This window comes from Sphaeramia orbicularis, chromosome 5 (genome assembly GCF_902148855.1).
Source record: "Sphaeramia orbicularis chromosome 5, fSphaOr1.1, whole genome shotgun sequence".
Classification (NCBI taxonomy): domain Eukaryota; kingdom Metazoa; phylum Chordata; class Actinopteri; order Kurtiformes; family Apogonidae; genus Sphaeramia; species Sphaeramia orbicularis.
Genome location: NC_043961.1, coordinates 28,806,879 through 28,821,412, shown reverse-complemented (window position 1 = coordinate 28,821,412; position 14,534 = coordinate 28,806,879). Strand labels below are relative to the sequence as shown.

Here is a 14,534-nt window from a genome sequence, read left to right as displayed (position 1 = left end):
TTTTCACTAAACAGGATACATGTTTTTGCTCAGTCCGCTGTTCACCAGATTAACCACAGTTATCATCTTTTATATTCAAGGTCAACCATAACACACAGATTTATCTGCAATCTTGTTGTTGCATCAAAAATTATTTTAAAAAATCGCAAGTTGTAAAGTGGTTTGGATGCAACAGAACACCTGAATAATAGTGTAAAGAGTGACAGAGAGCCGTTACATAGGAGAGGTGTCATCATTGTGTTTCCTCTTTGGGTAGTGGAGCGTATTCCAGACACGCTTCTGGTAAATCTGCAGCTCATTTTACGCCACATTACGTTCTAAAGGTCAAAGCATGTGTGCAATTACTTATAAATCTGCATTTACAGTGCAGACGATCACAATAGAGTGACGTTTTCATAGTTAGCACGGTATGTTTTCACTGTCATATTTTGCAGCTTGAAGCAATGTGAAAGTAGCACCAGCCTTCTTTGACCTACCCTCCTCCTGCGAGATTTACAATGACATCAGATAAGTGAAAGCCACGACTCCTCAACAGCAGCCACGCAGGAGGGAGAGCATTGATTGGACACATTCTGAGGAGCGTTAAAGTGTTAAAGTGCTGCCAAACTCTATAAATCCAGGTCTCGCTAGCTATTGCTCCTTCTTGCCGCTAAAATGAACAGACAGCGATGTGTCTCACCCAACCCCCTCATCTTACTGCCCTTTTTTTCTAATGCAAATGTTTAGGCGAGAAAAAGATCAATGCCTGTGTAATAGCTTATTGAATTTTTGTGCAGATTGTGAAAGAGAGGTAGCTGGACAGAAATGAAGAGATGCACAAGACACAGAAAAAAAGAAAACAAGAAAAACACAACAACAACAGACAACCAGAGACAGAATCTTATCGCCACACCAGGTTTCACAAACCTGAGGTGCACTTGCAGGCATGCACACACCAATATGCTGTGACTAAGGCCTCCCAAATTGGCAATTCATTTAGCCAATTTAGGTTTAATGATCACAGAGGTAATGTCAATGTCAGTGACGTCACAGGAGCCTCTCAGTATTCCCTGCCTGCCCGCCTCCATCTTTGTGCTCCATGATGGGACCAGGAGAAAGGGGACAATAGGCGGGGGGGTTTGTGACATGCTGTCTGCCAGAATGAAGTCTGATTAGAGGTAGAAGCACTGCAGGCTCTCACCAAAAAAGGACAGAAATGGAGCCACCTTTAGATTCAAGCTCCTCAGTTCCATACTCAGAGGACTGGCTCAGCACACGATGCCAGCCGCCTCACATCTGCATCTAAATGGGCTGCTGTGCACAGATGACTCTGAAATGAGCCTCTGTTGTGGATTAGCCAGCCTCCCCTGACTAACCCCCCCACCCCCCCCTCCTGCTGCCACTGCAGCAAAGAGGGACAACTCTATGGTGGAAACAAGTCTCTTAACTCCAAGAAAAAAAGTGTGGGTCGATGGTGTTCTTGTGTGTCCTTACTGCAGGTTTGTGGAGAGTAACAAGAATATTTGGAGGCAGATGATACCATTAGAATGTTGACGATCATCATCATCATCTGTTAAAGTGATTTACGACTGCTCCTGTTTGTGATTCTCTGACAGGAATGCTGAGCTGTTTGCTGCCATACTTATTCACCGTTAACATTTTAACATTTCTCTGCAAATACTTTGGCTCCTGTGTTACATCAGCTTTAATCCATGAAATAAATATAATGAAATTGTATTTGTGGTTGTAACCTGTAAAGAAACAGTGAAAACTTTGTCGTGATTGCGGAGGGAAGATGGCTCTGTCTTAGTGTCGCATACTGCCACTGTGAAGGACTGTGCATGAAATCCAATTTACTGCAGCTCAGCTTACCCCCAAGTCAAAGGCAGCTATTTCAACCTAAGCCGAGGACAGACAACAATGCACACACAACCTTTGTGGTGTGAGTGAATGATGCTCTATAAGGGCTCAGTCCTGATTAATGTTATGTTGGTCTGTGTGAGATCTGGACAACGAGAGAGCGCACAGTACTGGTGAAGGAGAGCACAGTTGATTTCAGCCTGCACTTTGTTTTAATGATAGATGCTCTGCGCCCCAGTGGCCAGACTTAAATGCAGCCTCCCAGAGAAGTCTCAGAAGTCCTCTTTCACTGGAAATGTGTGTGTCTGTTTTCATGCAGTGCTTTTGAGATCAGCCAGTACTTCTGCAGCTCCTCTCTCTGATTTCATGCAGTATTTTCAATTAAGTTTTATTTTTGCTCAATGGATTTTACATTGATCCAACAAAAATTAAAATCATTATGACTGTAATAAAGCTACATTGGCTTTGTTTGGACTTCCCTGGAAGCGACTTCTTATTGGAAAATTCAGTCTGTTTTTCTTTAGTGTCTGATAATAAGGAAAAGAATGCTTGATTGGCAACTGGAGATGACAAGCAAAGGCAGGTTTGGTATGAAATAATGGCAGTGGATCGAGTTGATGGAGTGAAGAAAAGGGTTTGGATGCGAGGGGGGATGAGGTGGAAAGAAGGAGGGTATTGGAGAAGGGGGAGGGAGCCGCATGCTTTGAGGTGAGTCCAAGGTGACCAGAGGAGGTAAAGAGCCATGTTAACCTGCAGGTTAATGTACAAGAACCAAAGAAGAAATGCCATCTGTGAACTCAAGACGACATTGGTATTCCACACAATACTTCGCAGATCTCTCAAAATTCTCATGCTAATGTTGTCAAAATCCAGGCAGGACTGCTGCGTGTAAGAATTAACCTTTGGCTGTCGCATGCAAAATGTCACATGCGCATGAACAATTTTAGGTTATTTTGCTTCTCTCTTCATGGGCTGTCTGCTTGTCATGTCTTGTTTTAAGCACAGAAGAATCCTGAGATGTGAAGTCGGGTCCACTGTGGCACATTTGATGTGTTTCAAGCACCACATGACAGGAGTTTATGTCAAAATGTTTGGAGTCAGAGCCCAGCACCTTTTACCATATGAGGGAATCATATGAGACAAGCTTCAGATGATTTCCAGCATAAAATGTTTTGGCAATGGAAAATTTATTGAAATATGCTCGAAATGTGCATCCACTTAAAGGGTCAGTAGACAATATTTGTTGGTGCCAGTGGGCAAATATTCTCAATTACCTTTGGAATATTTTAGGGATTTTGAGAGATTTTGGCCACTGGTCTTTACTTGGCTTTAAAGCTCAAAGAAACAGTGCCAAAATTCTGTCAGACTTGTCTGTAACATGCAGCCTTTGTGCAAATATGACAAAGTCACATTATGTTTTATGTTTGCTCCCATTTGTTGATCCATGGTTCAGACTAAGCTGTGACAGCTCTAGCCTTGTTTGAGTGATTCCAAACAGATCACTAATGCAACTATTGACAATATAAACTAAAACCATACTGGAAACAAAGGTGATCTATCTGTTTTCTGTCTAAAAAACAGCTAAGCTAACAGAACTCTAATGTAAACTACACAGCACAATAAGATGAGTTTTTGAAGAAGAAAACATAACGATACCAAAATAAATTCATCTTCTTCTTGCTGATCTGGATCTGGGTCATGGGGGCAGCAGTAGTTAAAGCAGAGAAGCCCATGCTTCCCTCTCCCCAGCTATAATCCTTCCAGCATGTTCTAGGTCTGCCACAGGGTCTCCTCTCAGTTGGATATATTAAAAAAAAACAGGGAGGCGTCCAGGAGGCATCAAGACCCAACACACCAAAGCCAAAAACATCTCAGCCATCGATGTGGAGGAGTAGTGGCTCTATTCTGAGTTCCTCTCGCATGTCCGAACTCCTCACCCTATCTCTAAGATAGAACCCAGCCACTCTGCGGAGGAAACTCATTTCCACCACTTGTACCCGTGATCTGATTCTTTTGGCCTCTACCCACAGCTCATCACAACAGGTGAGGGTAGGAAGATAGATTAACTGATACACTGAGAGCTTTTCTTTCCATCTCAGCTCCCTCTTCATCATAACAAACCAGTATAACGCATCCCCATAATACATACCATAATATAGATGACTGTAAACAATTAGCATCACAATTTATTCTGCGAGTGGTACAGCCTGTGCACAAGAAGCATTATTTTGTTGGCGGTTTGGGGTTGGTGCTGTTGGGTGTTTTGGTGTGTGATTTCTCTTGCTGTTGATAATGTGGAATATCAAAACTACGTCTAACTCCTTTAACCATCATATTGTGGTTTCAGTTTTACAGTGGTATGAACCAGTGTCACATCATCCATCTTTATTTGCTGATACGAGAAAGCTGCAGGAAGAGGAAGTGTGTTTTCAAGTTGTACTGTTTTTTTTCCCCGCCTTGATTTTGTTTACTGCAGCTTTAAATGTCTCAGATTGTTTCTGTTCAATAAAGCTTTTAAATGCTTTCAAGAATCTCTATAACAGTCACAAACATTAGCCATAATGAATAAAACGACCACTTCAGTTTCCCCTTAAGCCACATAGAATACAGCAGACAGTGAAGAATGACAGTCAGCAGTATATTTATGAGACAAAAAACTGTTTCATTAAAATCATTTTCCATCTGTGTCCTCTGTTCTGTGCAGTTGTGTGGATGTTAACATGCTGGATCCTGGAGGGTCTTCTTTCTCAAAAAGACCTCTGAATATCTGTCTCTTCTGCTTCTCCTCTCAGGTTTCATCTCTTTTGGGAGGTGAAGGAACATCCTGAACCTGGCTGCCAACTTAGTCTTTCACTACACTGCGGTCATGATGTAACACAGGTGGAAGCAAACAGAGTGCACTACAACAGCCAGACAAAGTGAGAGCCATTAGGACCCACTATCCACCATGTCAACATGACCGGCAGCCCAGCCCGGCGTTATTATTCTGTTTGTCAAACCATTTACACACCTGCTGCGAGCTGGTAGAACACACTACAGCATATACAGAAACCCGAGCATGTAAAGTACACAAGCAAATACGAAAACACACAAAAGCACATGTGCCAAAGACTGAACACATACAAACACAATAACAGCATCCGCCAGGTGCATCTCCTTACCATTTTACAAAATAGAGACACACAAAGGCAGAATGTAGCTTGATCTTCGACAGACATGAACAAATCTGCATAGAATGAAATGAGAAAATATATGCAGCAGAACCAGATATAGCACGTTGCTATTTTCTGCAGAAATAGAAATTATAGGCTGTATTTTTGGAGTTGATTGAAGTCTGAAGGGCAGTTTGTGGTTTTATGCTATAGCGAATGCTTAAAGCAACACGCTAAGGTTATACAGGGTAAGAGTCAGGGTGGCGGCTCAGCTGTGGTCTGCATAACTTCAGGACAGTAAACAACATAACAATAAACAACAAAGATATTTATGTTTAGCCTATGTGGCCCTTTGCCTTTTGGCATCTTTAAAACCAGTAAATGACAGACATCATTGCTTTGTGCTTTAGATTCCAGTGCTCTCTAATTGTAATTTAAATATATACTCTATTTTTATACTTTAATTTTACATTTATATGAAGTTGGGTTTATCATAGGTGTTCAGTGCCAAATCTGTTACATAAAAGATTGACCTCAGTTTTTCTGTACAGTCTGTATTGTCAGTAGCTGCACTAAAGATCTGTTTGGAATCGTCTAAACATGGTCAGAACTGTCACAGTTTAGTCTGAACCGTGGATCAACAAATGGTGAACTAATCAAAGATAATAACATCATACAGTTACTTTAGTACGTTCATAAGCCTCATAATTAAATTTGTGTGGAAGAAAAGTTATCATTTCAACGTCAAACTCCATTCTTTTAATTTACAGTTGTGTCCAATGGTGAAAACCATTGAGAAAGTGACTCACTACTCCCTCTAGTGGCCACATCATTTACAGTAACACACTGGTATAGCTCTGCTATTCAATACACTGATATCTCTGATATAATGTCAGAACTCTTCATTCTAAGCACTTTTATAATTTAAAAAAGATCAAGTACAAGTATTAAATATAGCCCCTTTAAACTGAGGGAACCACGGAGTTCAAAGATAGCTCTCTATAGGTCCTCACTGTAGGTACAGTATCTCCATCAAATGTAAACATTCATACGATCCAAAGAAATACAACATCCAAAATACTGATCATAGTTATTTGATAGCTTCAGCAGGCATAAATCTGGAAAAAAAGAACCAGAACTGAAAATATACATCTCCCTCTGCTTTGATCTAAGTATAGACTAAATATGAGGATGGATACTTTGGCAAAATGAAGCCAAAACATAACAGATAGTGGATCTGACGTGTTGAGAGCAACAGAGCATGCACAGTGCAGCTGTGTCTGCCAGCAATTGGCTATACCGGCTGTCAATCATCTTTTGTACCTGCCCTGCTGCAACTGCCCAAAAGCTTGGGCCAAATTTTCTAAAGCCTAAAAACGGTGCAGAAGTCAGTTTCCTGTCAGACTACTTCAATTACAATATATCTGATAGACACACAATGGTGCCAAAAAGCATTGCCTACTGAAGCTTTAATGTTTGATCTCAGTCACTGTGAAAGAAAGTTGGCATTTAATAGCTCTCTGGTGCCTAAAATGGATTTTAAGAGACATTATGGGATATGAAAGTGACCATGCAGACATCCAATAGTAAATGGGTGTGTGGTACAAAACATCCCATCATATCAGCAGGATATTTGGCAGATATGGGGGGGGGGGTCCACACAGACGATGGATCTTCTTGTGAATTATGTGTGGAAAAAAATATACATTTTTAATGGGATTTGTGTGGCCTTTGACTGTATGTAGTAGATTGTAAGGCTCACTGGTCATTTGAGAAGTGGGACATTTTGTCAAACATACAAGCAGATTTCTCTGCTTTAAATGTCAATAAATTTTCATCCTTCACTGCACCGCCGCAATTCAAAGGTCATGTTGTTTATCTGGAAAAACATGCACCTGTGATTCTTTCAGAGGACATTGATGAGTACAGGGGTTTTCTGTTTGTGTGTTTTGACTGTATATACACACACACACGCATAAATTTATGGGTTACTTCACAGAGGTGAATGGTGATGCAAGCCACTTTTCATATTGCTGAGTGAAGCCTTTGCGTCAGACTAGAGGAAGTCTTAGCCTATTTTTAAATAAATAAAGACCTCAAACCTCCAGGTCTGAAATATTTATCAGAAAAATCACACAAGAGTTACTAAACTATGTTCTAGCTGCTCTGGTTTGACTGAGATGAGACAGCTTTGACACCATTTCATTTTTTTCATACCCCACTGCTAATTGTGTTGATGTTTAAGATTTTTCTTTCATTAAAAGAAAAAAATTAAGTATTTAAATGGTGATGGAAGGAGAGAAATAGAAGAAATGTGTCTGTGATGGACACGACACTATTCCTCCACTTTTCTTGTCAACACTGTCATCACCATCATGCGAACTATTTTGGTTTCTGGATCTCTATCTTAGTGAAACAAATATAGTATATAAAACCCCATCACCCCATGATGTTGTGATCATGTGTCAGTGTGTTTAGTGACCAGTATACTCAGGGGGAGGGATTATCACAGGCTCAAGCCTATGCGCAGATCACAGGAAGACTTGAGTGGGGCTAAGAGTGGGCAAGCAAAAATAAAGTAGTCAAATATTTAGTTAACATTTGTCACACAAGGTCACTGTAGTTAATCAAATTTAAGAAACAGACTCAGTGAAGTCACTGGATAAAAATAAACAACTAAATAAAATCAGTATGTGAATATATAATGATAAAAATGTATTAAAATGAGTGGCAAAAACACCTTAATACTACTGCTGTCTTTGATGTTTTTTTTTTTTTTTTGTTCTTTGTCCTGGACTCAGTCTTTTCTTACATTAGATTGTTTTTTGTTTTTTTTTTAAAAGAAGAAAGAAAAGTCTAATACTGATCAAAGTGGTTTTTGCAAATGTACAACTAAATAACAGTCAAGTGGCATCATTATCAGGCCCAAAAAAAGCCTCATTCACGCAATTCTGGACATTTCCCATAAAGAGAACACTCTAAACTCCTTCTGAATGAATGATAAAGTAAACAGGTCCTTTAAGATTCAGGTAAGTTACAGACGTCAAAGTTTGTGATAGAAATGGATATGAAAAGAGTAAAATGAAATATGTTATTATGGGAATAAAGAAAAAACTTGCAGCTATTGTCTTACCCAGGATCATCCTGAATCCTTCCACTGTCAACTTGTCTTTCCCACCGTATTGTCCTGCTCAACTCCTCTCTTCGTTGATCAGCTGCTGGGGTGACTCAAACCTTACACACTGACCTCTCTGGCTCAAAAGTCAGCATAAATGAGGACAAGACATCCAGCATTCAACCTTCATGTTGCACCTCTATGCTGTAAATATCTGCTGCTGCTCCTTTCCCCTTGTCCACATGAGCGGCTTCTCCTTCAGACCTCGACACACAGCTCCTGTTCTGCTCTGAGGCTGCAGCCAGTGGTTGGCAGAGGAGAAGCACAGCAGCACTGACTGCAACACAACATGCACTCAATCTGCTGCGAGGAAGCCTGTAATTTATTCACTGTTAGATATTCACTCCAGCACAGGAAACACCAGAGAATATAGCAGAGATGGAGCCTCACAGGAGGAACCTCTGCACCACAGCATACCCCTCTCACTCGTTCTCTTCTCCTTCTCTCTCTCTCTCTCACATATTTTGGGGTTGGGTATAACCTAAAGGCACCTTGCATTCCTCTGCTCTGATTGGCTGGGGGCTGGACCAATCAGAACAGCTGCTTCTGAACGTTTTTCTTGGGGTGTTTGAATCAGGAGGAGTGATAATGCTCCTGTCGATGCAGCGCTCTCCTTCTCTCAGTCCCTTTCTCTGCTCTATATTGACATTTTTCCCTCTCCTGTCACTGTCATTGTTTCATTGTATTCTTTGCCTCACATTGAAAAATGAATTGTCCCCAGAATATCCTCAGCCTTTAGGTATGTGCTCTGGTTCACCTCTTCCGCAGGGTGTTCACTAAAAAATGCTGACTGAGTTCAAACCGTAGTTGCCATTCCAACTGTGTGAACATAACTAAAAGAAAGACAGAGAGGTGCAATGAAAACTGACAGCCTGAGAGATTCAGAGGGAGGGGAGGAGAGATTGAGGTTAACGCAGGCTGACTGAGGATAAAAGTGTAAGGTGAGGAAATGTGAAAGATGTGGTGAAACAGCAGGATGAAGGAGGATGCTGACAGCTGTTTGACAGGCAGAGGCAGAGAGTGCTGAATGAGCTTAAATACTTAGCTTACCGCCGGCGTCTCAGTAACTACATTTACCAGGGATAATGTGAAGTGGAACGCAGGGCCAATTTGTATTCAAAACAATCATTCCCACAAGATCAGGCAGCACTTTCACATCACGACCTCTTGACTTCAGGCAGTAAAGCGAAATCCACTTCTGATTCAGAGCAATGTCGTTTTAACTGACAACAACTCTCTTCTTTTTTTGTTTTATTTCTCATTTAACATTTCATGCTTTGTGGCATCTTGTTAGCTATTTGTCTTAATTATGCTTTTACTTTTTCTTGGTTTTGTCGGGCCTGGCTGTTTGGCTTTCTGTTGTATTACCGTCTGATTTTCTGTTGTTTTCTTTGCCTGTCAAAGCATTTCAACATCTTTAAAAAGTGGTGTGTGAATAGTTATTATTATAACAAAGCAAAAATAGACATTGTCTAAATCAAATTATTCTATGTGTGAACCTGTGTGTGTGTGTGTGTGTGTGTGTGTGTGTGTGTGTGCGTGCGTGTGTGTGTGTTTGTTCTTGTGTGAACTCAGGCCAGGTTTTGCATGTGTGTGATCAGGTTTCCTCATTAGTGGAGCTGGTTGAATAATGCAGGTAGATGTATTGTTGTGACCAATGGGCCAGGTGCTAATGTGGCTGTCTAAGGTTAGCAGGGGCAGACACAGCATGACTTTAATGGATGTCACCATGAGAAACTGAAACTGAACCAGTGGAGTCAGATAACACACATACTGCCCATGTGTGTATATATATATGTATGTGTGTGTGTGTGTGTGTGTGTGTGTGTGTGTGTGTGTGTATGTATGTGTTTGTGTGTGAGTTCTCTTGGGAGAGGTAATGCTAAGACTTTAATTTGTTCACTTGTGGAAACACTTCGCTGGTTCTCAGAGAGAAACAGCTGTGTTAAGGTTAAAAGATGATACAGTATACTTAACTAAAAGCGTACTCAGAGCGCGTGGACCTCCACCAAAGTCAATTGTCCACACTTCTCTTTACACAGTATTATTTCAACCACAAACAAACCTCAATTTATGACCTGTGTTTGCCTGATTTTTTTCAATTGGTTGGTTTAGTTTAGTTTAAATGTAAGCTTTGGGGTCTGTGGTATTAAAGAAAAAAACAAAACAATTACAGCCTCCACTCTGGAGATGACCTTGGCCCATACCCAACCCCTCCACCATGTTTTATGACAAATAGCGTGGTAGATTTTGTATATTCCTGCTGACAGACAGACAAACAAATGAGAGCTGCACTCCTGACAGACAGAAATAAATGCAGAAGCTAATTTCAAGTTATGTTCACACATAAAACCAGTAGCAGTGTTAAAGTTTATTGCATCATGTCCCAGTTTTACAGTAAAGTTCAGAAGGGCAACCAGAACAGTTTTACTGGTTGTGTTGCAATTTCTATTTATTTTACAGTTAAACTGATATAAAATTCATACATAAACTGTTAAGAGATGCCACTTTTGTCAAGCTTATCAAACTTGCACTAGATGATGACAAACAGTAGATTGCTTTATTCATGGATAAATGACAGTGTTATTGATATTTATGTCTAAGAAAAAAAATGTAGACCTGTACATAATTGTGTTGCATTATGGTGGTAAAACAAGTCACTTCTCTTTCTTTTTAGGTTTATTTCTGTCCTGATAATTGCATGCTATTTGCCAAGTTTTCAGCCATCTATTTTCTGAACTGCTTTGTACTCATAAGGGTCACAGGTTAGGTATAGGTGAAGGCAAGGCAGACACTATGGTCGTGTCATTAGTTCACTGCAGGGCTGACATACACAGACCAACAACCATTCACCCTCTCATTCACACCTATGTGTGATTTCAAATTGACCAATTAACAAATTAGTTATCGGGAGGAAGCCAGAGTACAAGCACCATGCACTTCTTCCTGTGAGGTGATAGTGCTAACTACTGCAACACTGTGCCACCCTATCGGCCTGGTTGGTTTACAGTTATATGGTGCAGTCAAAATCACATACCATCACACAAATTTTCAACTGACAAAAAAAGGTCTGTTTATTTTTTGGGCAAAGCAAAGTATCACTCTATTGAACCTCAAATTCATGTTCTGATTAAAGCATTAGTCTATACAGAGTCAATTTTTAACATGTTGGCTGACTGGCTGATCTTGGTACCAACACTCTACAAAACAAATATGAAGCCGTTTGTTTAATGACCAGCAGTGTAAATTTGCTTTGCAGATACAAAATTGATACAAAGCAAACAAGGGAAAGCATAATTTTTTTGTTACACAAAAATATGAAGTATTTTCTACACTCTTGCTTTACTGTTTTTATTCTGCATACAGAAACATTCCCAAAGTTCATGTTTGAATAAAATATGGAAAAAGAAATAAATGCAGCTACCACATGGTGCAGGTGGTTCAAAGTGTCGGTTTATGTGTGTGCACGCGTGTGTTTGATGATGTGGAGTTGACCTCCGACATCCTATCATTCTCTCATACTACCCCAGGAGGCCATAACTGTGTCGACAGGCTTGTTAAACTCTAATTTTAGCTGTGATCGTTAGTGGTTCATCTGGAGGAGTCATGCCAATGTTTGATGAAGTCTTCATTTGATGTTTAACTCCAGTGAAACAGCCCCCAGCATTAACATAGTCGGACACTTGACAGGCTAAAATATGCAAATGTGCAAAGTAAAGACGCTATAGCAACTAATCAGACACCAAACTTTTCTTTTGCAACTTTTCCATATTTTCTGTCCTACTTACATAAGTTTATTTTAACATATGCATGTGGGATATTTCAACAACACTACAATTAAGTGTTTTTCTTAGTTTTACAGGTTCTGCTCTGTGTTGTGCAGTCATAGGCTGAAGCTACGGTCTAAACACACTAAATGAGAAGCAGCCTGCTGTGTTTGACCATAAATCTCTGAAGGAAACTGTCCTGGCACCGAGCAGCTGTTTAGTGCACCTCAAAGGTTAAAGGAGGTACATCTAGAATGGACACTGGGAATGACTGGCTTGTGCAGTACATAAATAAACACACACATTGGCCAAATATATGTTGCAACATAGAACGATGGAGGAACATTGTACACAAACAAGTAAAGTTGTAAAATTATGAGGTCAAACTTGCCCTTTTTTCTGTTTCTTTTGCCTGTACAACATCAAAAAATTATCAAAAAGAAAAACAGAAGTGTTTGTTACCAAACAAAAAGTGGCCCAAGTGCATCTAACTAAACACTACTTTGCCTAAAATGAAATGACATGAAATAAAGTGAAATGAAAAGCACATTTTCAACAATACAGTCAAATCCCTTGAATCGCTGCTGTAGTAGACATGTTTTGTGTTATGATTTTAACATCTGCCAAATTTTTTTTCTTTTCATCATAGCTGGTGCAAGTGGATTTAATGTGATTTTCATTTGATTTACAGTTGACTTGAGTTGTACTTAAGTTCATCATGATAAACAGACTTATATTTTATGGTCACATGGTAGTGCTGTTGTTATCTATGCAAAGAAAAGATGTAAAATCTTGAAACCATGCAACAGTTTAGGTTTGTTCAGAGAACAGGATCTGCTATGGAAACTGTACATAATTCTTGAGTTTGTCCGTTTTAATAAGCAGCCAACAAACATCACATTTATACTACATTTCTTATAGCATATTGTACAGACAGCACCATCTGTATATCTGAGCCAAGGCTCTCTTTCATCATCCCTCCCCCATTATACTGACAAATGTATGGGAAAGGTCAGAGGTCAGACCGGGTCTGAGTGCAAAGTCTGGTCTGACATGGAGTGCTGACGTTTGCTGGAAACTGCACTGAGATTCATCAAAGACAAAACCCTTCAGAGGCTCCGGTACAACTGTCACTTGCTCTTTATTTCTGCTCAGAGTATTGCAATAATGAGGGGATCCTGGCTTATCCGCTTCTCAGCTCATTTTAAGATGATCAAAGAAGGAATGCTTGGAGTTGTGGGTGGTTTTTGCATAGCCCAGTTCCCACTTATAGTCTTACCTGAGCACCACATCGGTCACCTCTGCTCTTCACGAGGCTGAAGTGATCCTGTGTCGGGTAAAGAGTCCAGTGGTCAGTGTGTCAGCCAGCATAAAGGGATATAGAGGTGTTGTCCCCTTTGAGTGGAATAAATAAAAGTATTCTCACGTTACTGAGGAGAGATAAATAAAGTAGCACTCAGTGTCGTGAGTGCAGACATCGGACTAGTCAGCTGGGAAGTGGAGATGGAAGTGTTCGGCGCAGGCAGCCACATGCCCACAGTGCAGCTGCATCAAATAGCGGAGGTTTTGATGTTCAGCGTTTTCATCTTTTCTGCTACTCTAAAATCCTCTCCTGTCAGTCCTTTTCAGATATTTTTGTGTCTTCTTCTTTTCGGTCTGATGTCCCTTCATGTCATCTCCACCTTCCTGAGAGTGAAAGAAACAAGTGCACAAGATTCCAGAGGCTAATTCTGCTTCTTAGGACGGGGCAACCTAATATGTGAGGACAACTGTGGAAGGAAGGGGAAGACATGCAAAGAGAGTAAGGAAAAGGAGGGGGCAGGACAGAGAGAGGAAGAGGGGGGAAAAAAGGAGGGGGCTGCAATCCTGCGATGGATGGTGGATTAAAGGAAACAAGAATTGGAGCATGTGTGTTATTGAAGAGGAGGGTGGCAAGTTGTTGAAACTAGAGCTGCATCAAGGAGAGGAGGAAAATGCTGACATGGTGCAGAAAAGGTAAATATAACCCGTGGATGAAACAGTATTACATGTTGTGTCTTTTTTGTTGGGTTTGTATATGTGTCCCTGCATTAATTGGTCTTAATCCAGTCTCTTTCTCAGTCATATTAAATAGTCTGTGTCTCCAATAAATAACAGACTAAATGTGCGTCAGTGACACAACAATCCAAACCTTGGCTCGGATTATTTATCTTTGAATGAAAGCTCCCATGATTCATAATTTCATCATCTACTGTATATGAAATAACCTTCAGCTGGAGATTGTTATGTAGCTGAACACATAATTTATAACTGTGACCTGATTTAACAGACCTGGATTGGTTGTCAGTGTCTCCGTTGTGACATCTATGCACTTTCTGCAAATGTGCTGAGCTCCATAAAAAAACAAATAGCAATGGGGAGGAAAAATATGGTGATGACAGAAAAATGTCCTCATGTTGCAAGAATTCAATTAAATTTCTTTAGAAATTTGACTGTCGTTAGACCAAGTGTGGTCCATATGACTTTGGTTTATCTTTTCAAAACGTATCAACATAACGTGTCAGATGTTTTCACAGTGTGGGGGTTTTTCCAGTTCAGTAACACTATACTTAATCCTTCAGA

General features: G+C 40.3%; 1 protein-coding gene across 2 annotated transcripts in view; it reads right to left on the bottom strand.

Moving 5' to 3' along the window:
- Positions 1 to 13,736, bottom strand: part of LOC115419304 (zinc finger protein 385A-like) — a 37,296-nt gene extending 23,560 nt beyond the window's left edge. The window contains exon 1 of one of the 2 annotated variants that reach the window (XM_030134003.1): positions 13,213 to 13,736. In XM_030134003.1, the coding sequence (XP_029989863.1) occupies positions 13,213 to 13,225 (13 nt within the window). In that variant the 5' untranslated portion in view covers positions 13,226 to 13,736. Of the gene's footprint in view, positions 1 to 8,124; positions 8,598 to 13,212 lie in introns of those variants that run through there. The other variant, XM_030134004.1, reaches the window with a different exon arrangement.
- Positions 13,737 to 14,534: the final 798 nt, after the last annotated feature.